The sequence below is a fragment of the Denticeps clupeoides genome, chromosome 5, assembly GCF_900700375.1.
Source record: "Denticeps clupeoides chromosome 5, fDenClu1.1, whole genome shotgun sequence".
Taxonomy (NCBI): Eukaryota; Metazoa; Chordata; class Actinopteri; order Clupeiformes; family Denticipitidae; genus Denticeps; species Denticeps clupeoides.
The window spans coordinates 8,863,902-8,886,985 of NC_041711.1; the positions used below are offsets into that span (position 1 = coordinate 8,863,902).

Here is a 23,084-nt window from a genome sequence, read left to right on the forward strand (position 1 = left end):
AGCAATTTCAGTTTTATTTTAAGTTTGACATATATAAATTCTAAGATTATTTTAGTGGTATTTTATGTTACACACTAGGAGATTTTGAAAAGATAATTAATGTTTGAGACTCATCTAAAGACAGGTTGATTTAATCAGAATGTTCAGAAGAGAAAAAAAAGTGATACATCACGCTATATAGTTTAAAAGTGAGCATGTGAATGTCCATTAAGTGTGAACACTAGATCAACAGAACATGATCTAGGATGCACTTAATCTGGAACACCGAACAGGTTCCAGCATTTATCAGACGGCTTTATCCAGAGCGCCTTTTAGTCAGTAGTGACAGGAAAAGTCTCCCTGGACTGTCCCAGGGTTAAGTATTGTTAGTATTCCGTATTGACTTTAAGATTGACTAAGTCATCACTAACTCATTCTTCTCTTTTCTCTATCCTTCACCATCCACTCCACTGTGGAGGACAGAGGATGAAGGTGGACGCTGTAATACAGCTGGGCCTAGATGTGACATATTCACCGAATGCTACATGTCACATGCCACGTAATATATGGCGGTTTGTGATTTGCTTCTTTAACTGCTATAATTGATCTATGCGACGATTTAAGGCCAAATGCGTTAAGCCCTTTGTGCACTGGGCCAGTTATATTTACTTCTGCCTGTTTTAACTACTTTAATTTAAATACAATTATGTTCATTTTTGCTCATCATCTAACCGTTGGTTGTACACATGGTGAAAGACAATAGCAGCGTAAAAGAATTTCACAGATACAGAGGACAGTATGAATCTTTGCTGAAGTTAAACCACGCTACATTAGGGAATAGCCTCATGTAATGCATATAAACAGGAAGGTTTTTTTTAAATTGCACATTAAACATTTAGACATTAGATAAGCAGCCATTCTGAAAACAGACTCCACAGGGAGTTGAACCCCGCCCTGATCCTGAAGGTCAAGAGTGCCACCACTGGAGCCTTTTTTTTGGCTTTTTTTTGCTGCTACTGTAAATTATTAAACTGTTAAAGGAACTACAGGTAAAATTGGTGCCAATTTGTGTCCAATTCATCTCCAATTGGCCTAGCTGTTTTGTGGGGGAAACCGGAGAACCCGGAGAAAACCCACGCTAACACGAGGAGATACATGCAAATTTGCAAATCTCCACACAGAAGGGACCGAAACTCAGATCTTCCTGCTGTGAGACAAGGTGCTAACCACAATGTCACCGTGCAGCCCGTCACTAAATATTTACCTTCATACTTACCTTTACTAGTGATCACTATTGGTGCTGCTTGTGCTACTAATAGTGGTACTAGTACGGTGGAGGGAGGAGGCACTTCAAATCCATGTCCCAGATGACAGGAAAATCCTCCAGACTGGCTTCCTGGTGGGGTCCCTGTGGACTGTCTGCTGCTTGGTCGCTGGTCATCATTTCCTCCTCCATCTGGTCCTGAAGAATCCAGCGCTCCTCAAGCTCCATGGATGATGTGCTAGTGGAGGGCTGATGAGCACTGGTGATGGAGGTGACAGGGACCACGCCGGGCAGAGGGGTGGCAGGACCATCCTGTACCTGCGGCCTACTCCATGGAAGCAGGATGCCCTTCTCCACAGCCAGGTCCCAGATTCCAGGAACAGAACTCAGCTCGTCCACAACGTCTTCCGGAAAAACAATCTCCTGATTGGCTTCCTGCTGGGGTGGCTGTGGAGTTGCCTGCAGCTGCTGCATACAGGGAATGCTCCACAGCAGAGTTGGAGGGGAGTTAGTGTCCCTCACACATGCCCACGGTATACCTGAGAAGCACAGTGATATGAATACATTGAGATTTTTGGTGATAATTTATATATGTTTACTGGATACAAAAATACAGGATTTACAGTGAGCTGCACCTGTGGTTTGTTTTTCTTATTGAGTTATAAATATGAGGAAATCAGTAGAATAGTCAAGAGAAAACACAGTGTTATGTGGAGTTTCTTAATGTCCTTACCAGTGTGAAGCATGTGAGCTTTTATTTTTGGCAGGATCCTGCGCGGTGGCCTCCTGGTGACCGGTGGTTCCTTGGTCTTCCGAGGGCGACCCATCCTTCACCTGGAACAATCTCTCTCTCTGTGTCCTTAAAAGAAACTGTGCTGGTAATAAATAATGCTAAACTAAAGTTATACTAAGCTAAGTTTTGCTACGCTAAGTTATGCTAAGCTAATCTCTAAACCAGAGGCTAAAAGGAAAAAAAACTACTAACTATATTAAGTTAATTTTAGCCTAAACAGTAACACTAATCAATAACAACGCTAAAACAGTAAAATAAGTTAGCCTTTAAAAAGGCTTTTGTGGTAAAAATTCTATTTGTTGTCTAAAGAAAGCAGGAGTAATGAAATTACAACTGGCTCATCCGGTGTTGCCTAGCAACTGTATGTTGTAAACATATCTTCACATGTAATAGCACTGAGCAGCCAATCAGGAGCCACACATTTAAGCAGAAACATTTTATTTATTCACATTTGCACAATTACACATCAGAACTGAAAATGTATATCTTTTGTGCAAACAAATGTTAAACATGTTCAAATAAATGAAATAAATCTTAAGTCACTCAATGTTATTTCGTTTATTTAGTTTTACTGTGAACTAAAACATAGATTCATAGATTGAAATATCTATTTTAAAATATCTACTCAAAAGAGGGAAAGTGCAACTTTAAGCATTCTTAATGGCAATGACTTTTTATGTCCACTAGATGTCCAAACTCACTGCACTCTGATGTCTCTCACTCCACTCTGGTCCCACTGAACAAACCACTGTCCTCACACACTGCTCCGTACACTGTCATTGTGTGCTGCGTTTCACAATGACCTTCACTTTCAAACATGGTAGTTTAAGGAACTATGGTAGTTCCTTAAAAAGGTCTTAAGTATTCAGATAACTCTGCACGTGCCCAGAAGGCACCACCCTGTATGCCTCCCTGAGACGCGGAACAGACATACACCTCTGTGTATCATTTTGCTTGAGTGCCTGTCCGATCAACAATTTGTATGCTGCTTGTAATACACTTTTTAATTTGTATAGATGTTTTGTGGACACACTGTATAAATGTACCAGAGAACTTGCATGTTTTGTCAAAAAGAAAACTTCACAACAATTCAGATCATTTATATTCATTAATGAATTATGCTCCCCACTAATGATGTATGACATTGAGAATATGGAGGATGTTCTGAGAGATAACAGTTCAACCGGGAGTCCTTTGATGATCTGAAGACAAGATAAAGTCCTACACAGGGCTCCTTAATTTCTGCTGGTACTGGATATAGCCTGTACTTGATGCCTCTGCATACAGTCCTGGGTCAGATTTGATAGGTGGTCACGTGAAATTTGTTTTCTGAAAAAATTTCAGACCAAATGCAGGTTAGGTGAACATTTAATTCATACGGTAATTTAATATCAAGTGAAACATTAGAGCAGAAAATCTCCAAATTCCTCTCATTACCTTTCGGGTTTGTATGTAAAGGGAATTTATTTTTAGTGTGTGTGTGTGTGTGTGTGTGTGTGTGTGTGTGTAGGAAGCGGGACACCATGGGGTAGATGTGCAGCAGCGGGGGGTAATAAGTGCTGCTCTCTCGCTTTCAGTTGGGCTTGAGTTGTAAAAGTTCTGTTGGCTCCACCAGCGGACCTCAAGACGACTGAAGCGTCTCCTCTCTTATCATCCTGACGCCACAATAAAACTATAAAGTTTGCTGTAAAACATACAGAACATCCATGTCACTGAATGCTACTACATTGAAGTTAAAGTTGAGCTTTAATCTCATTTCAGCTATATACATGTTAGACAGTACATAGTGAAATAACGTTTCTCCGGAACCTGGTGCTACATGTAACATTAGACAAAGTTACATACTGATATTGGTTGATTATTGAAATTCTGTAAATAGGGGGAGGCAGATTTAGGGGATCACCGCCGTAAACGCTGAAGAGTTTTAAACGCCAGTGAGTTTTAACATCAACTCAGCATCATCTGGCATGTTCCTGTGTCGAGGGAGGAGGTCCATCATGTAGTTCTTATAGGGACACAATGGTAGTAAGTGGGATTTGAACCTGGGACTTCTGGTTTATCGGCGAGTGTGTTACCCACTAGGCTACTACCACCTACCATGTTACAGTGACCAACTCAGCTACGTCCAGGACCTCACGATCTTCTCTACGGATCTTCTCCATATACCATGCTTTATGGTAGAGTGGCCCGACAAAAGCCTCTCCTAAGTACAAGACACATCCTGCATGGAGTTTGCTAAAAAAAAAAAAAAAACCCTGACGGCATCCAATATAGATCATCCCTCCAAATCAACCATTATCACCTCACACACTTTTTATAAGTATGCACCTTACTGCTTCTGTTATGTACAGTTATTTATCATTGTTCATAGTGCAATATACAGAAAATTTCTATTGTGTGTCACCTCATTATCTTTAACCTTCTTCATTCGAGGGCAATAACGTTACTGTATTACTGATCTGAACCACCAGCAGTAATAATGCTGACAGCACAGCTTTGTCCTACATTACTAATAGTATCTACTGCTTGCAACACAGTCTTCCCCAGACTTTAAAAACCCTACACCACTAATAAGAGATAATAATAATGTAACAAAAAAGCCATTTCAAATACCAAACCTGACCTGCAGTGATGGCTGCTGGCAAAATGAAAAATATAATATCTCCGTTTTTACAGCAAACTTTGATTTTCATAAGTGGTTATAAAATAGGCAAATATGAGTCATGCATCACATGCAATCCGGATTTCATCAGAATTTTCGTGGTTGGTTGACTACTAATGCTTGGTAATGCTAAGATAATGCTAACCTGCTTTAAGCACAAGAACAATGCTCAAAGCCTCAAACCAATTTCTCAAAGTGAAGTCTGTACATCAAATACATTTAAATAAACTTACTTTTGTATTAAGCACAGAGACATTTGTTTTAAAACTCCCACCTGCCCCGTCCATTTCGTTAGACCCGCCTCCTCTACGATTTGATTGGCTCTCTCTCTCAGGAAGATAAACTCCCACAAGAGAGAAATGCGGGCGCTACTGCTTTTCACGTCCGATGTGAAAAATGTATATATAAATATTATGTATGATGACGATCCCCAGCTTAGCACAAAAGGTAAGTTAGCTTAGCAATTTACTGGTACATTGCTGTGTAGGCTAAAAATATATACATTTATATTTAGTGACATTATACACTCACCGGACACTTCATTAGGTACACCTTGCCAGCACCACGTTGGACCATTTTGCCTTCTGTAGTTTTAAATTTTTTCACTCAGCAGCAGTTTCTTTCTACAGATTTATTGAGACATATTTTATTTCACATTCTTGTGAAATAAATTTTTTTCCGAAATCAATGAAATTTTCTGATTCTTAAGTGCCTTAATTCTCAAAGCATAGATCCAACAAGATGACAGAAACATTCCTTACAAATTTGGGTTCAAATTGACGTGATAGCATCATGCATTTGCTACAGATTTTATGGCTGCACATCCATGATTCAAGTCTCTCGTCACACCACATCAGAAAGATGTCTGATTGGATTGAGATCTGGTGATTGTGGAGGCCACTGCAGTGCAGTCAACTCACTGTCATGATCAGAAAACCAGCTTAATATGGATGTTTTTAAGCACAAATATTCAAATGGCAGTTCAAAAGGCAATTGGCAATGTAATATTCAATCAGTGCATGTAAAATGATGTAATCCTTAGATCATTTCAAATTTTTTAATAAAAATTCATTTTGCAAATGGCAATTCAATGTCCAAAGTGCTGATGCAATCCTTTATTAATTTTTGAATAACAAATGACTAAATTGCAAATCTTCTGCTTTATCAAATTACATGGAAAACAACAAAAGGTGGTCAACCACTTTACAGTATCTTTGTACACTGGTAATATCAGCTCTAATCAGCTATTTTTGTACATGCTGTATATTTTTCAGCTGGAAGAATGAATCGAATAATGCTGCTACCACTAAGTATTAGTATTGTTTAGTTTAGGGTATTGTTGGGTTTTCTTACCATTGCTTCAGACTCATCTCAGCAGGTTCCAAGAAGAACGGAACTTCTTCTTGGGGCCCTACCCAGAAGTCCTTGTGGCTTCAGAATGATGGTGCTAGTAATATGATCTATCATATGTGCTAGATGTGTTTACCATGAAACATGATGCAGAATCATGATGCAGATTTTTTTTTTAGGTTGATGAGCTTTATGGTGCAAGCATGGATGGCCCAGACTTGGAAGTCCCTGATTAGGGACTTCCAGTTAACCCATCAGCTTACGCCAGAGGAGCTTGCAAGACTGCCTAATCATGATGTTTCTCTGAGTGAAGCACAGGAAGTTAACAACTGGAATACCTATTCCCAGACTAACATTCTTTAAGGCTGCCTGAACTACACATAGGATGTCAGGAATTCAGTAATGCATATTGTCTATTACATCACAAAATCACACAATTTATGAATGACTTAAGACTGAAAGCACATTACACAAATTCATCTAAAACAGCAGTAAAAGCATAAGAGAGTTGTAAATGCTAATTACAATGTATAAAGGTCTCAACCGAAATGTCATAAATCTCAACTGTGTGTCAAGAACAGTGAACAGCATTTAAAACAGGTTATAGCAGTACCATTACTGAACACCAATTACTGTATTTGACTAAGAACCTAGTGACCTTGAAGGTGGTCAATTTACACCAGTCAAAAACAAAACTTTGTGGCTGCTCTAATTTTTTTCCCCAAGAAGCTCCCACCTCTTCCTGGAATCTTTAAAGTGGTGAAGTAGGTGGAGGCCAGTGGAAAGGTGACAGTATTTCAACATCCACCCAGTCCAGAACTCAACAATCTCATTAAGCTGTGCTGCAGAGGCTAGGAAGAAAGAAACATTCATAGGAATGAGTCATGTGCTATTTCTCCTTTTTCATTTCTTGTAAATTGTCTTTTCTTTTTCTGTATCAAAATTGTTTTTGCAATAATCTATCATTGATGATCTGTCACTGAAAAGTCCTTTACAACTACTGTTTTCTATTTATCACCTGTGTCAATGTATTCCAGTAGGAATGCAGTGGCTTTGCCTCATCAATGTTGTCTTCCTCATACTTTCAGGCTCTCATCACTTCGGGGCAGCCCCATAATCAGTAGGTTGCCGGTTTGAATCCCGATCAGCCAAGGTGCCACTGAACAAAGCACCGTCCCCACACACTGCTCCCCGGGCGCCTGTCATGTCTGCCCACTGCTCACCAAGGTTGATGAACGATGAACGAAACACATTTCGTTGTGTCACCGTGTGCTGTGCTGTGTATCACAATGACAATCAATTCAATTTCACCTTTTTTCACAATTATCCTTACTAGCTAACAGACAAAATTATCTAACATCACCACACATATGTAAAATAGCCCAAAATATATCTTATCAATTATCAGTACATCATTGTATTTATAAGCACCAAAAACAATATTTCATGAACTATTAATATCAGCAAAGCAATCATTGTGCATGAGTGAACAATACCTCTGCTTCTAACTTAGCTGCTGCACATCTGGGGAACAGTACTGTTACCATATCAGGCCTTTCCTTTAACATCCTTAAGATCCCAGTGTCTTTCAACCCAGTTCTGTGCCACCTGCCTTTCACACCTAGTAGAAACAAGATGGCACCAGACATGGATAATATTTAGCTGCACATTCTGAGCATCTGAATAAGCGCACATACATGTCAATTACATTCTCCATGAGGAATTTTTTTTCAGCCAAACACCGTCTATTGGACACTGTTATCATGGGCAGGTCCCAACTGTGGTTAACCTTGGTCTCGCTCAGCAGTTAAGTTGTTATTCTTTTCAAGCTGTGAAATATATTCTACATTTGCACAAGTGTAACAATGTCCATAACATCAAGGTCATTGACTATTTAACACCATGGTAAAAAACATTGGATCAATAAAACACACACTGACCAGGGAAATCAGAAGAAGCTACTCTGAGAAGCTGAATGAATAGATTTCAGCCAACGACCCTGCGTCCAGTGTGGAAAGGTTTGCAAGACATTACCAGCTGTAGCAGCCCTTGGACCCAAAAGTGAGTCTTGACTGATGTTTAGTTTATTTTTGCTTTATTCAAAGTTCTTGAGAACCCATCCAGTCTTTGTCTCTTTACAGCACTGTGAACCCTACATTAAAATAGACAGAAACATACACATAACTTTACATTTTACTCAATTCGGAATTTTAAATACTCATGAAAATAAACATACCTCGCTGCGCTCACCAAGGAATGCAAACATACAGCAGAGCAGGACAATCAATTCCTCTGTTAATTTACAAATGGCCAAGACCATCTTCGGCAATACACTTTCAGCTCAAACTGGGCAACAAACTAAATCCAGTGAACAACAGAGCATGGCACAGCTCACTTAACAATCAACACCTGCTGGCCACATTATTTAAACTCCTCCCACCCAAACCACAGCACCACCCACAGGACAAAACACAAGACCACATGGACACACATATCATCACAAATGACCCACATAATAGAAAATATAAATATTAAGATTTTATTGTATTCATTATATCAAGAAAAAAGTCAAACACATAAAAGGACAATTGTGGTCCTTTTCACCAGCTACAGACAACAGACCCCTGTTTTAGGGAACAAAGGCCTGGCATATGACCATAAATTCTAATGTAGGTTTGAAATGGACATATTTATACATGTCACCCACCAAACCCCAGAGACAATGACCCCCATAAACTCCTGAAGTTTGAAGATGACACCACCATCATTGGACACGTTCAGGATGGTGACTAATCTGCATAGAGACATAAAACTGAGCTGCTGGTACTCTGGTGCAGTCAGCACAACCTGGAGACCGAGTAGACTAGGATCATCTAGCATGTCACTATTGTTCTTTATGTGTACCTGTATTATCTTATTAATCATTAATATTTGTAATGTGTGTATCTAAGATTTGATTAGGATTGATTTTGGTCTGAGATGCTGGATGGGTGGAGGGTGAAGATGGTAGTAGCCTAGTGGGTTTGCCTGTGAACCATAAGTCTACAGAGTTACAGGTTCAAATCCCACTTACTACCATTGTGTCCCTGAGCAAGACATTTAACCCTAAGTTGCTCCAGGGAGACTGTCCCTGTAACTACTGATTGTAAGTCACTCTGGATAAGCGCGTCTGATAAATGCTGTAAATGTAAAAAAGTGTAAAATGAAGCAGAGGCCTGAGATGCTGGATGAGCACTGTAAGTACAAGTATAGAGATGAATGAAGCAGCCAGATCACCACTGTAGTGTGTACATGGTAGATTATCAGATGGTTACTTACATTTCACAGACGTCAACATGGTTCGTCATGAAATTCTGGCCACAGAACATACAAGTCACCATGCACTGTGTTAGTGGCTTATCCTTTAGTGTCTGTATGAGACTGTAATGAGAAAATATTGTCCTAAAAAAAAAAAGATTTAACTAATCAAATAAATGCAGTACACTACACAGACTTCTATAAGATATATAAACCTCCCAGTGTCTATACCTAACTCTTATGCAAGTAATCATGCCTAATAACATAGACGTAGTATAATTAGATAAAGAAGGTATAAAAGTATGGTGGTTATACCTGTGCTTTATTAAGGCAGGTTTTAGCTTTGCCCTCAACAGGCTATTTCACATTCACCCAATCTGTTAACATAAAAGTAAATTGTTTACATGTACATTAATATCACTCTGTAGTGGCCTCACATAGAGAACAGCTTGGCCAATGTTGCCTGATGTGCATAAATACTGGGGTGTGTACCCATCACTGGGGCAATCAATCCCTGCATGTGTTTGAGCCCGTGAGGAACCTTTTGTCCGAAGGAGTTGGTAGCCCCACAGCCATGCAGGGTAATGAGACAGTAACATACTGGTAAATTCAGCGGAAGTGCAAAATTTATCTGTAAGTGAAAAATATTGTTCTGATTATTGAGTGACAAAATAACAAAACCTTTTTACAGTGTAAACATTGGCCTTTGGTTAAACATCCTATACATTTAAAAAATTGTATGAATGCTTATCATAACCACTTTAAGTACCTATTGTTAATACAGAATTAATCCTTGATGTCTGAATAAATTCAGTAAAACAACTTTTACGCAGGTATGTATAGTTTTTTTTTTACACATTAAATCACGTGAATCATTTTCCCCGCGTTCCATTCGCACCATGACGAGTAGATGTTCCAGCACCTGACACAGTCACTGACCTATCTGAAGGTTGATTTGAACTCCTCACTTCATAAGTGGAGAAGCTATACAACAGAGGCTCTGAACAAGGTGACGTTGTTAGTGAAGGCCCGCCTTGATGAGCGGTCTGACATTTTGCAAATCATTTTGCAAAATTTACACTAACAACGTTCCGCTTCATTTATCAGGGCTGCTCCCTACCAGACTTTGGTTGATCAGCAGCTCCTGTGGAAGACTGAACTTCCTCAGGAAGTACATCCTCAGCTGGGTCTTTTTGAGGATGGTGGAGATGTTGGTCTCTGACTTCAGGTCCTGGGAGTAAAAGATTTATGTCCCTCTCAATGCACTTTTCTTTCACTTTTGGTCCTTTTTATGTACTAGCTTGTTCTCTGGGAGCTGCTCTCTGTACCAGTCAGAAGACCTTGTAGGACTTTCTTTCAGAAGACCTTGTAGGACTTTTCACATTCGAGCACACATTCAGTCAGGAAAGGTGAAACTTTTGAAATGACTGATCGGAGTGGTGAGAAGTCAGACTGCAAGTTAAAGGGAGTAGAGATGGGTCTCAGGTTTGGAGGTTAGTCAAGGGGACATTCTCATAATATGAAGAACCTAGTAACCTAGTAACTGAGTGCAGTGGATAGTAGGAACAGTTTTTTTTTTATGAATGGACCAACCTGTTTCCTGGTCTGATGATGTTACCTGACAGGTGACAAAATGCGATGTTAAATCCTGTATTATTCATTCAATTTAAATGAAATCAATCAATGTGCATGATTACAGACATTAGGTGAATTTATTGTTTATCGTTATCTACTATGCATTTACACAGTTCGGGTGATTTTATAATGTAAAAAAAATCAGCTCTTGCCTCTTCTTGTCCAAAACCATGCATATGTAAAATTGCACGTTATGGCCTAAATCAAAAGGACATATTAATATGTTTAAAGACATTCTCTAGAATATAGCTTACAATGGGGGAAAAAATTCAGCTCACTTTATCCCCAGGAAAGGGTGGCCTTGCACTGTTAAGGAGGGAGAGTAGGTACTCGCTCCTCACCCTCAAGGTACAAGGGCACCAAGCGTTTGTTTCAGGCACACCCTCTCGCCAGAGACACGGAGGAAACCTTTCCTCCAATGATGTTCTAATCTTCTCCCTTTGACCCAACACTGACTGATTATGAAGAAAGCAAAACTTAACAGTATTAACTACTCTGCCTTTAATACATACATGCCTTTTCCAGAGCAGTGTTCATCATGGTTTGGCACCATCATCACCTGATCTTTGGCATGTCAAGCTGCACATAAAGCAAGACAAAAAAACAATGCATTCAATATAATTGTAAGGTCTTCATACATAAAGGATTGCAAAGCACATCTCTGGACTTACTGCAGTGGAATGGCTCACCCAAAAACATGTACAAGACAAACTAATAAGAGAGAGAGGCAAAAGCTTAATTATGTAAATATTGTAACATAGTAATTATCTACTTAGCGAACACTGTCTAAACAGTTCAGGTTTTTATGGGTACGATTCGCAGCTTTTCAACAACGTGCGTGTGCCTTCGGATGGGCGGGCCTTCAAGGTGACGTCGATCCGTCGAGATTTCAAAATAAAAGTCTTGAGTCGCAAAAAACATCCGGCAGCACAGTGGATCTGCAGCCAGACGCGGTTCGAACTCATCCGTACCTGGCAGGAAGGGAGATCAGAAGGCGGTTCTCCCAGGGCGAGGCTCATGTGGAAATCTCGACTGCGTAATTTCTGGTAGTGGGGGGGCTGCGTTCGAGTTCGAATGTCAGAAATGTATTTTAAAGGGAGAGTAACATAGAAGAAATCTAACACACTTAGGCAAATGCTTTGTGATTAAAACAACATTTAATGTTATAAAGCATTCACTGGGTTAACGGTACTAACTGGTGCGCACCAGATACTGCAATAAAAAAATATATAAAATATCAATATAAATCAATATAAATTATTTTGTAATTCTTTTGTTGTCTATTTACGTATTCACTTTTAAAAACTCGTTTGAATCACGAATCTCGTTTCCATGAACGCGAGTCGTGCAGGAGAACTACAGCTCCCAGAAGCCTCTGCGCGACCACAGTCCATGTGCACGAGCCGTCCAAAAGTTTACCGAGAGCGGCCGCGGGCCTGCCGCGGCTTCGGACTTGTTTTACGCGTGATTCCGCCGCGGTTCCGCTCGCTTCGCGGACAGAAACTCGCCGTTTGGCCGCCCGCGGTTCAGGGCTGGGCCTTAGCCGCGTCTACAGCGAGACGCGGAGTCTTCCAGCGCGGCGGGGGATAAGTAAACAGCTAATGTCGCCTGTCCTCCAGCACAGCGGGGAAGCGGACATTTAAACTCCGTGAGTTACATCCACGCCGAGCCTGTATTTGTGGCCTCTGCTCGTGGCTTCGCTCCTCAGTTACGAAGTTGGCGTCAGCATCTGCTTGAGAGTGAATGTAGAGGAAGGGGCGTCGTGGAGGGGCAACAGGTGACCTTTCAAACGACGCAGAATTGTGTTGCTTTTCACATACTGATTTAAAAAATCTGAGTGGAACGTTCTTGAAGTCTGGTGAGATTTTGGAACCCTCTTACCGACTCATATTTCTAAGGCCTGCTATGTGTTTGACGGCGTCTTGTCTTCTGTTGCAGGTGGAGAAGATGCTGTGGACCCTGTCTCAGGTTGCCTCGCGGCAGCTCCACGCTGCCCACGCCGTGTCGCTCGGCCTGGCCGGCCGCGAGTGGCACCCGGGCGCGGCTGGGGCGCAGAGACGCGTGTCTCGCTGGCTGAGGACGACCGTGACCGGCAGGGCGAGGCCAGAGGAGAGCCAGAAGCAGCTCCTCAAGCCTGGTCTACAGGGGGCTCCGCCGCAGGACGCTGAGGGGGCGGACCCCCTTCAGGACAAGTCCATTGGCCTCTACCAGAGGTTCAAGAAGATGTTTAAGCAGTATGGCAAGGTCATGGTCCCGGTGCACCTTGTAACATCATCCGTGTGGTTCGGGGCATTTTATTATGCTGCTATGAAGTAAGTCTTCCATTTACATTCATGACATTTACCAGACTGCCTTATCCTGAGTGCCTTACAATCAGTAGTGACAGGGACAGTCCCCCTGGAGCAGGGGCACAATGGTAGCAAGTGGGGTGTGGACCTCTGAATTTGTGGTTTTCTGGTTCTTAGGCAAGAATCCAGCATCAGCACATTCTAATGGGCCTGTGGTGGCCTAGTAGGTAAGAAAACGGACCCGTGTTTGGAAGGTTTGAATCCCAAGATGCCACTGAGCAAAGTATCATCCCCCTGAGGGAGTACTGCTCCCCGGGTGCCTGTCAAAGCTGCCCTCTGCTCACTAAGGGTGATGGTTACATGCAGAGGACACATTTTGTACTTGCCGTAGTACTCCCACTTGACTCGTGTTCATGGGAACGATGTTCATGATTCAAACGAGTTTTTAAAAGTGAATATGTGAACAGACCACAAAAGGATGAATTATCCAATAAAGACCGACACTTCACTTTCACGTCATCGTGTTTACTTTGACACATCATGTGGTTACAGGTACCGGCAAGTACAGAAGAAATGAAGGTAAACTCAAAAATGTGCAGGACAAGTGGCCTCCAGGACCAGGGTTGGTTGACTCCTGTTGCAGAGGCTACAACAGACCAAGCGCAGCAGTTGCAATGAGATTGACCACCATGTTAACCGCATCCCACAGAATTTATTCTGTTTTAAAAGTGTTTTAAAATCTAATATTAGACATCTTTTATTTTGTCATTTCATATTGAACAATTGTACAGAATGTTTTTTTTTTTGTTTTTTTTTACAGTACTTTTTTGATTTCATATTGGTTGCAGAACTGGGAGCAGAGATCAGACTACTGCGCATCACTAACGAAGTTCAGAAATTCAGAATCTCAAAAATTGAACGACAAAAAGACCTTTTTCTTTTGTGGTCATGTTATGTCATATTTTAACTCTTAAAAGTGGGCTAAAAAAGCACACGCCCAATTTGACTCTCCGTCCTCAAGTAACTGATTTAAATGTAATGATGACCTCTTTAGGGATTCCTACCAGGGTGAAGGTTGCCCACATGCCTGAAATCCGAACTTTTTAACCGCAGACCATCTAAATGATATTTGACCGACTGTGAATCCTTTACCTTGCCTTGGGGGTCACGAGTGTGTAAGACCGGCTAATTGACTTTACACACTGAGCTGCTTAGGTGTTGGCAGTCCGCACCGTCTGCCTGTCTGGACCTTTCCGCTCGTTTCCCCTTGAGCTTTCGGTAACGACCTGGTGTGTAAAATGGCAATTTGTAGTTCTGCTGCGGCGAGTTTGTCTCTTTGAGGTTATCACAGGTTGTTAAGCGATCTTCATTTTTCTTTTAATCTTGTAGGGGTGTGAATTTGGTGCCTTTTTTGGACTATGTTGGTTTACCAGAGAAGGTGGTGAACATTCTGAGAGATTCCCAGAGTGGCTACGCCCTCACAGCATATGCAATGTACAAGGTGGGTAAACTTCTACATTAATGTCAGGTTCAGCAATTGTTCACAGCTTTCCAGTGATGCTTGGAAGCCATTTTAATTTTTATTGTCTTTGTTTAAAGCTGGCCACACCAGCAAGATACACAGTCACACTGGGTGGAACGTCTCTGTCCGTCAAATATCTCCGTAAGCATGGTTATCTCTCCACCCCTCCTCCGGTGAAGGACTACCTGCAGGACAAAATGGAGGAGACGAGGGAGAGGCTTTCTGAAAGGATGGAGGAAACTAAGGAGCGGTTTTCTGAAAAGATGGAGGAGACTAAAGAGTTGTTCTCCGGCAAGATGGAGGAGACAAAAGAACGGTTCTCTGAAAAAATGGAAGAGACCAAAGACAAGCTGTCAGAGAAATTTCAAGAGACGAAAGACAAAGTGTCTTTCCGCAAGAAACCAGATTAAATGGAGCATATTCATGGATAGTTTTTTTTAAGAATACGTCCTGTGTGTAGACATTTGTCTGATTATGCCTTATGCCTTTTGTCCATTAGCTCGCCTTCATGTTAAAGACTGAATAGAAGGCCAATCTGGACCTCTGAAAGGAGGAACTTGGGAAAACCACTGATGTGTACTTGAAAGGGGATGTTTGTGACACTACTGTGATCATCTGGATTGATGTGTAATTTCACCAAAGATAGTCCAACATTGTGTCGCTGAATATACCTGTATTTAGTTGAATATAATATATTATGTTGTATTGTGAACGTATTGCACAAAATATCGCAGAAATGTATCAGTCTCGTTTGTTGGGGAAAAATGCAGAAGGTGATTGAATTACATATAAAGGACAATCAGCCTATTTTAATAAATAAAAAGCGCTTGTGTCACTAATATGATGAAATTCATGCCAAAACAGTGTCCAGGTCAATATTTATGAATGTAACTAGAACCATTATGAACCTTGCATGTTACAGGTGCAGAAAAGCAAGAATCCAGAACATAGTTACACAACTGATTAGGTGAAACAGAATATACAGGGAGTGCAGAATTATTAGGCAAGTTCTATTTTTGAGGAATAATTTTATTATTGAACAACCACCATGTTCTCAATGAACCCAAAAAACTCATATCAAAGCTGATTGTTTTTGGAAGTAGTTTTTATTTTTAGCTATGTTAGGGGGCTATCTGTGTGTGCATGTGACTATTTCTGTGCATAATTATTAGGCAACTTAACAAAAAACAAATATATACCCATTTCAATTATTTATTTTTACCAGTGAAACCAATATAACATATCCACATTCACAAATATACATTTCTGACATTCAAAAACAAATCAGCGACCAATATAGCCACCTTTCTCAAAAGCCTGCCATCCATGGATTCTGTCAGTGTTTTGATCTGTTCACCATCAACATTGCGTGCAGCAGCAACCACAGCCTACCAGACACTGTTCAGAGAGGTGTACTGTTTTCCCTCCTTGTAAATCTCACATTTGATGATGGACCACAGGTTCTCAATGGGGTTCAGATCAGGTGAACAAGGAGGCCATGTCATTAGTTTTTCTTCTTTTATACCCTTTCTTGCCAGCCACGCTGTGGAGTACTTGGACGCGTGTGATGGAGCATTGTCCTGCATGAAAATCATGTTTTTCTTGAAGGATGCAGACTTCTTCCTGTACCACTGCTTGAAGAAGGTGTCTTCCAGAAACTGGCAGTAGGACTGGGAGTTGAGCTTGACTCCATCCTCAACCCGAAAGGCCCCACAAGCTCATCTTTGACCAGCCCAAACCAGTACTCCACCTCCACCTTACTGGCGTCTGAGTCGGACTGGAGCTCTCTGCCCTTTACCAATCCAGCCACGGGCCCATCCATCTGGCCCATCAAGACTCACTCTCATTCCATCAGTCCATAAAACCTTAGAAAAATCAGTCTTGAGATATTTCTTGGCCCAGTCTTGACGTTTCAGCTTGTGTGTCTTGTTCAGTGGTGGTCGTCTTTCAGCCTTTCTTACCTTGGCCATGTTTCTAAGTATTGCACACCTTGTGCTTTTGGGCACTCTTGTGATGTTGAAGCTCTGAAATATGGCCAAACTGGTGGCAAGTGGCATCTTGGCAGCTGCACACTTGACTTTTCTCAGTTCATGGCCAGTTATTTTGCGCCTTGGTTTTTCCACACGCTTCTTGCGACCCTGTTGACTATTTTGAATGAAACGCTTGATTGTTCAATGATCACGCTTCAGGAAAGGAAGTTGCCTAATAATTATGCACACCTGATATAGGGTGTTGATGTCATTAGACCACACCCCCTCTCATTACAGAGATGCACATCACCTAATATGCTTAATTGGTAGTAGGCTTTCGAGCCTATACAGCTTGGAGTAAGACAACATGCATGAAGAGGATGATGTGGACAAAATACTCATTTGCCTAATAATTCTGCACTCCTTGTATTGATGTGATTTCTACATGAATTATACATTATGTTGTATTTTATACTTTGTATATTAGGACAAAAACCAGTAATAATTTTATAAACGCATTCAGGGGTTCTGTTACTTCCCTAAAATACCCTCCAAATGCACATGGGGCAGTGGTGGTCTTGTGGGTAAGGAAGCAAACCCGGAAAACTGGGAGTAAGGCAGTAGTTCTCCATCCTGGTCCTGGAGTTCCCATTCTAATAATGTCTTCTGGGCTGGAACAAGAAGCTTCTGGATTACAGACATACTGGCAGCAAATGAAGACAAGAGCCCGGTCCAGGTTTTAGAGTTTTTAATTATTATGCTGCAGTTTGACCACAGCCAAGTACAAGCATAAAATCTTGACTACAACAGCACTTAGAGGAACTTTTTTGATTTTTTTTTTTCTGAAAAAAGTATTGCAATAACAGACCTTAGGCCTAAAACCTATAACATCACAATTACATAAATAAAATAAAAAAAGGAGGCAAAAATACACAACTGCATTAATTCTGGACATGTACGTACAGATACACGTGCATGTGTATATACACAGGCACGCACGTACACACACACACACACACACACACACACACACTCGCGTGTAGGGAGGGATAGAACATAACAAAAGTCCAAGGTGGAAGTAATCCTGTGACACTTCTTTTCCAGGCAGAGTATACCAAAACACAGCCACCGTTAGCCTACAGATGACAACAAAATGCAGGGAACCTAGATATGAACAAGGACAGCAGTGCCTCGCTATGTACAGTTCTGGTGGAAGGAGTACAAACATGCTGGCTTGTATTTGTACAGCGGAGATGAACTCGGGTTCCAGGGTACACGTGAACAGTGCTACTGTCTCGCCCAGTGGGAGGCAGGTGGAGGTCACCGCGTGGCGCCTTCACCCGTCCCACGTCCCCGAGTAAACCGCTCACTAGTGACTCACTGTACACTTTGGTATACCGACATGAAAACAAGGGCCGAAGGAACCCAAACAACTGGAGCCGTCTGTCTGGGTCGGGGAAAAAGCAACTAAAACGTCTGTTAAATGACGTGCTTGATCCAGAACAGCCGTTCTAGTGTTATTATTATTATTATTATACATAGGAAAATAATATAAAGTAGTAATTTTTATTTCATTATCATATTTAAGCATTATCTTGCAAATCTTTTGTTTGTTGTTTACAAAAAAAGAAGACATAAGCACATTTGAACTGTAGGCATTTTAACAAATTTGATGCCGCTGTGTTAGAATTTTTTTTATATTCTTTATACAGTATATTACAATATTAACAACTCGCTTTTTGTGTTTGTGATTTCTACCCATTGGGTAGGAGATGTGCATAACATATTCAAGTTATATACAGCACCTTACAAATAAACGAACAAAGACTGACTACTGATAAAAGCACCGTTGGAAGTGAGGCACAACAAAGGTGGGAGCTTTAGAGTGCAAGTGGGTTCCTATGTCTGCTCAAACATTAGGCACCTTTTATTTTCTTTTTTTTTTTTTAGCTCACGCAATAGTAACATGCAAACCTCCTCAGACTGGGTGGGTGGGGGAGAGATGCGGAGTAGCGGCGGATGGCGGGGAGGCGTACAGAGGAACGGTGGCAGGAGAAGCAGCAGCAACAGCGGTAGCAGCAGTAGTTATGAGAGTAATATGGAAAGAATGAAGGAGAAACGTCTGCTCAGGTCACAGGAGGAGGACACTGAACAGCTCACTAACGGAAGGCTTTTGTTTACTTCTGAAAAAATTATATTATAGTTATGTGTCATGTAAGACAGTGGTTAGAGTCAACTGTCAATGGACCTTTCAACCCTGACTTGGTAACACAAAATCAGAGGTCTTCAGTAAAATACTTGGACCAAAAACCTTTCTGTTAGAATACATTTTTTAAAATCATCTTATCCACTAAAAAAACACTAATCTATGGATCCGAGTGTAAAATTACACCCATTCCGAAACGCAAACGAGGTGCAACAAAGTTCACGTTATCTTAAATAAATGTGTAGAGATGATGAAAGTCATGAGTCACACGCAGACAACCGTGGGCTGCCTCAACGCACGTCTGGTACCTTTTTAAACTGAGAATAAAGAGCTTCCGGCATTCTGATTGGCTGAGACAAATCCCAGGAGAGACAGCGTCTCATCATAAAGCGATGCATTAGAATGGCATGATGGTGATGTTTGCAGACCATGGGTCCTACACCATGAGCTACTCTGGAGACCCGTTCATCATTCGAATAGTTCGGTGGCTGTGCGGGTGATTTATAACATGTTGAGGGTGAGATGAGGGCTGCTTTTTCACATCAAAACTTACGCAAACATGAATTCACAAAAATGGGAGGAAAACGGACAATTTACGTTTCCATAGTCTTCTATTTCTATTCATCCATTCTATTCACGCCATGGATGAACGCTAAAAAAACAGATTCTCAATTATTGATGAGATTGTCACCACTTTTGTTAGTTTGTGGTTAATAAACGTGGTCACTTTAAAATACATAATGAGTTTTGCTCATTATCGAGGGACTCACAAAAAAGTAAAAGACATGCAGCTAGATAAGCGGGTGTTAAGAGGAGACGAGCATCAGGGCTTGGCGTGTAAGAGCAGAGGAAAAGGCAACAGTTAGCAGAAAGGCTCGACCCGATCAGAAGAAGAATGGCCCTCGCATAGCCCTTGACTTCACCACGATTCTCACCCCAATTACTCTTCACCGATTCTGCTTTTTGACTTGGCAAGTTCGAGGGGACTGATCACCCAGCGTGTGAGAGGTGTAGAGTGGCGGGGGAATGCAAGGTGGAAATAATGTCAGGAGAAAGAGAAGTTCATGGAAGTTACAACGAATTATCGCTTTTTTTGTGTGTTTTTCGCTGGATGGAGAAGCACAGAGAACGTTTGGATGGTGGAGGTCACGAGAAGACGTTAATTTGGTTTCTGTCTGAAAGACCGCAATGTTCTGGAGCAGAAATGCTGACATTTCAAAGTTCAAGCCAGACAGAAGGTCAGACGTGAAGGTACGGCCAGTTGGCAGTAACGGCACGGCGACTCGGGCGATGTGTTCTCGGCTAAAGTGACAGGGGTAGAAAAGTGGGATGCCTCCATCCAACACGCTGAAAATACACCGAAACAAAAATAATCCGGTCTCCTCGGTGGGTTTGAACTGGGAGGAGGTCTAGGCTGGATCAAATTCACTCGTCTTTTTCTACGCTTAGAATGAAACTCTGTTGCTCCCACAGTGAAATAGCTTTGGAGCCATATAATCACAACCCAAGGGAAAAAACACACACACAAACATAGAATATAGTATTTCCCTCATCTCTCTTCAACATGATAGTGCAAATTTAGAAAACAATTCTTTTGATTTGAAAATGATTAACAAGTCAATACCCACACATTTTGCTTTCACACAAACCTTGGCACTAAGATTTGGATTTTTTTTTTTTTTTTTTTGATTAGGTGGTTTTTTTTTTTTTTTTCTTCTCAATCTTGTTTGTGCACAGATCCCGGTCTTATAAAAAAAAAGAAAAAAAAGAAAGGAAATTCTTGAGCCCATAGGCTTCACAGACGCTTGAAGTCCTCTGGGAAGAAGGATGGGGACCCTGTGCTGATTCTACTCTGTTACAGTAAAGAAATTATAAAAGAGTTACAAAGCTAAGGAAGAAAGAAAGCTCTACGCAGTGCATATCCCTAGTGTCTGATCTGAATCAAATTTTGGGGAGAAATAGTAATAAAAAAATAAAGAAATTGGTTCCTGTTTTTTGAATCCATTGTAGCCCACATGGGTGAAAGAAAAATTGATCTGTTGTGCGTGGGAGTGTCAGTAAAGGACAGGTCCACACCCCTTTTCTTAGAGGAGTTAGGAAGGTGGCCCCGCCCCCTCTTGTCACACCAGCTCATGCGGTGGCCGCTCTTTAGCCTTGCTCAGTACTATTGTGCTTCCCGGGCTGCTTTGTGAGACTGTCCGGACCCCCGGACAGACCACCTCCACAGCGGTGGATGTCAAGTTATTGCTGTGCTGGTGAAGAAAGAAAGATGCTCCTGGGTAGTGACCCATGACCTCACTGTAAGCGGGCGGGGGTCCCTCCATGCGCCCGTGGGCACTGGAGTTGGCCACACTGATGCCCGAGTTGCTACTCGGCGGCCGCGGTCCCCCTCCGCCTCCTCCTCCGGGCCCCACACCACCGGCTCCTGTGCCGCTGTGCATGTCGATGAGGTCGCTGTCGAAGATGGTTCGGTTGGGCGGCGCCCGCACCGACTCGCGGTTCAGTTCCATCTGCTGCTCAGGATCACGCAGCTGCAGTGTGCAAGGCCCCTGGTAAGGTGGAGGCTCCTCGCCATCAGACAGCGAGATGGTGGGCGGAAGGTCAATCTCGTGCTGCAGGTAGGGGTAGGTGGGCTGGAAGCGGCTGAAGCGGTCCCTCTGCATAAAAGAGGGTGCTGAGAAACGGTCCCTCGGGTGTGGGGCATACAGAACCTGTGCAAAAAAAAAAAATGATAATAATTACATTAAAGGTGCACTGAAGAAAGGTTGAGAAGGGTCACTGGTTTTATGGTTATATGCAGATGCTATATATGTGAAATAACCCTGCAGCACAGCCAGAACCTTTACTTGAATGATGCGACGTATGTATATTAATATTTTGATTCAGCACAGCATGAACTACATTGTAAAATGTACCGAGACAAGTTTTTTTTTTTTACGGAAGGTAGATCAAATGACAGGAATTCGCGGCAGAGCCTCAGCCAGCACGGTTGTTTGGGAGTTGCCATTCAGCACACAGAGATCCTGTTACTTTACCCTGACGAGGGTCTTTATTCGGTGAAATGCGTCTTTATGCAAATAACTGTGCTGCTCCCTTCCATTCATTTCCATTAAATGTTATGCGGCCCTAATAACATGTCCCCGAAAGCGATTATTGTTTACACCCTACATCCCTGTCCAAATGAATAAATAAACAAATAAAAAACGCAACATCTCAGCTGTTCTTATCAAATATTCTGAATAATTATGAGTGCCAGAGTGGCACACGCTGCATCCGCCTCCCATGAAAGTCTTAATTCCATTTGAGGTGAAGAAAAGTCTCCATGCCAACCAGGCCCAGGGCCGTTATCATGCAGGCAAATTTCAATTACATAAATGACAGCTAATAAGCGACAGTTTACACACCAAGACAGCGGAGCATGGCTGAACGTCTGAGCACTCAGACGTCTGTCTAGACGGTGCTGCGCAGGGGTGATTAATGATGCGCTGTGGCCCCTCCCAGCGAGAGCCCCGAACCTAAACTCACATTCTCTCTCTCTGTGTGTGTGTGTGTGTGTGCAGCCACTGTTTTTACCTCTGAGGCACCATGTCGCAGCCGACTGTCAGATGGCCACAGACACCCCTCCTGAGAGAAATAAAGAGGCAGAAATTATTGCAAGAGAAACATCTAAACGCTGCCATTTGCACATAAAACACAGGGGGAAGGTGAACAATTTCATGCAATTTTTCATTTCGAAATTTGGATTGGTTGGCTCTAGCCTTTTTGTGAGTATATCACACGAGGAAGTGATGTAAAAAAAATTAAAGAATCAGTAAGAGGTCGCAGGCTGTGCGCAGCGTAATGAGCCAGAAATGCATAATGTCTCCAAAAACATTCTGCTGCCACAATGTGCAGCACCCTCATGAATAAAAATGAAATAAAATAAAGGGGGGGGGGGGGGGGGGGGGGGGTGTTCCCAGACATTTATCTCTATTTTCCTCTGCAGTGTTTTGCCTGTCTGCCTCTGTGCACGGGGGCGTCTGGGCACCGTCTAGACAGGACCTGGGTAGATTTAATATCCACAGGGCTGTCTGAGAAGCACGGTGACATTATCCCAGCACTCCAGGCAAGAGGCAAGA

General features: G+C 42.0%; 2 protein-coding genes and 1 long non-coding RNA gene across 5 annotated transcripts in view; 1 reads left to right on the forward strand and 2 right to left on the reverse strand.

Moving 5' to 3' along the window:
* Window positions 1-7,266: 7,266 nt before the first annotated feature.
* On the reverse strand, window positions 7,267-11,254 carry LOC114791010 (uncharacterized). The gene is made up of 8 exons (XR_003749888.1): window positions 11,235-11,254; window positions 10,939-10,963; window positions 9,661-10,797; window positions 9,367-9,489; window positions 8,285-8,406; window positions 7,989-8,200; window positions 7,545-7,669; window positions 7,267-7,325 (listed from the first exon to the last, which is right to left on the reverse strand). It is a non-coding gene; the product is annotated as an uncharacterized LOC114791010 (long non-coding RNA).
* A 662-nt stretch (window positions 11,255-11,916) lies between these two features.
* On the forward strand, window positions 11,917-15,629 carry LOC114791009 (uncharacterized protein C18orf19 homolog B-like). The gene is made up of 4 exons (XM_028981498.1): window positions 11,917-12,016; window positions 12,919-13,292; window positions 14,658-14,769; window positions 14,868-15,629. The coding sequence occupies exons 2-4, from the start codon at window positions 12,928-12,930 to the stop codon at window positions 15,198-15,200; spliced, it is 810 nt and encodes a 269-aa protein (XP_028837331.1). The 5' UTR covers window positions 11,917-12,016; window positions 12,919-12,927; the 3' UTR covers window positions 15,201-15,629.
* Window positions 15,630-17,491: 1,862 nt separating this feature from the next.
* Window positions 17,492-23,084, reverse strand: part of LOC114791360 (low-density lipoprotein receptor class A domain-containing protein 4-like) — a 55,722-nt gene continuing 50,129 nt past the window's right edge. For all 3 annotated transcript variants that reach the window (XM_028982149.1, XM_028982150.1, XM_028982151.1), the window contains 2 exons: window positions 22,540-22,590; window positions 17,492-21,677 (listed from right to left, as the gene is read on the reverse strand). In XM_028982149.1, the coding sequence (XP_028837982.1) occupies window positions 21,087-21,677; window positions 22,540-22,590 (642 nt within the window). In that variant the 3' untranslated portion in view covers window positions 17,492-21,086. The remainder of the gene's footprint in view (window positions 21,678-22,539; window positions 22,591-23,084) is intronic.

Excerpts from the sequence above, each read along its gene's own strand:
- LOC114791009 (XM_028981498.1), top strand. The coding sequence starts at position 12,928 with ATGCTGTGGACCCTGTCTCAGGTTGCCTCGCGGCAGCTCCACGCTGCC. Across the intron at positions 13,293-14,657 it reads TTTTATTATGCTGCTATGAA|GGGTGTGAATTTGGTGCCTT; the intron begins GTAAGTCTTCCA and ends TTAATCTTGTAG. Across the intron at positions 14,770-14,867 it reads CAGCATATGCAATGTACAAG|CTGGCCACACCAGCAAGATA; the intron begins GTGGGTAAACTT and ends CTTTGTTTAAAG.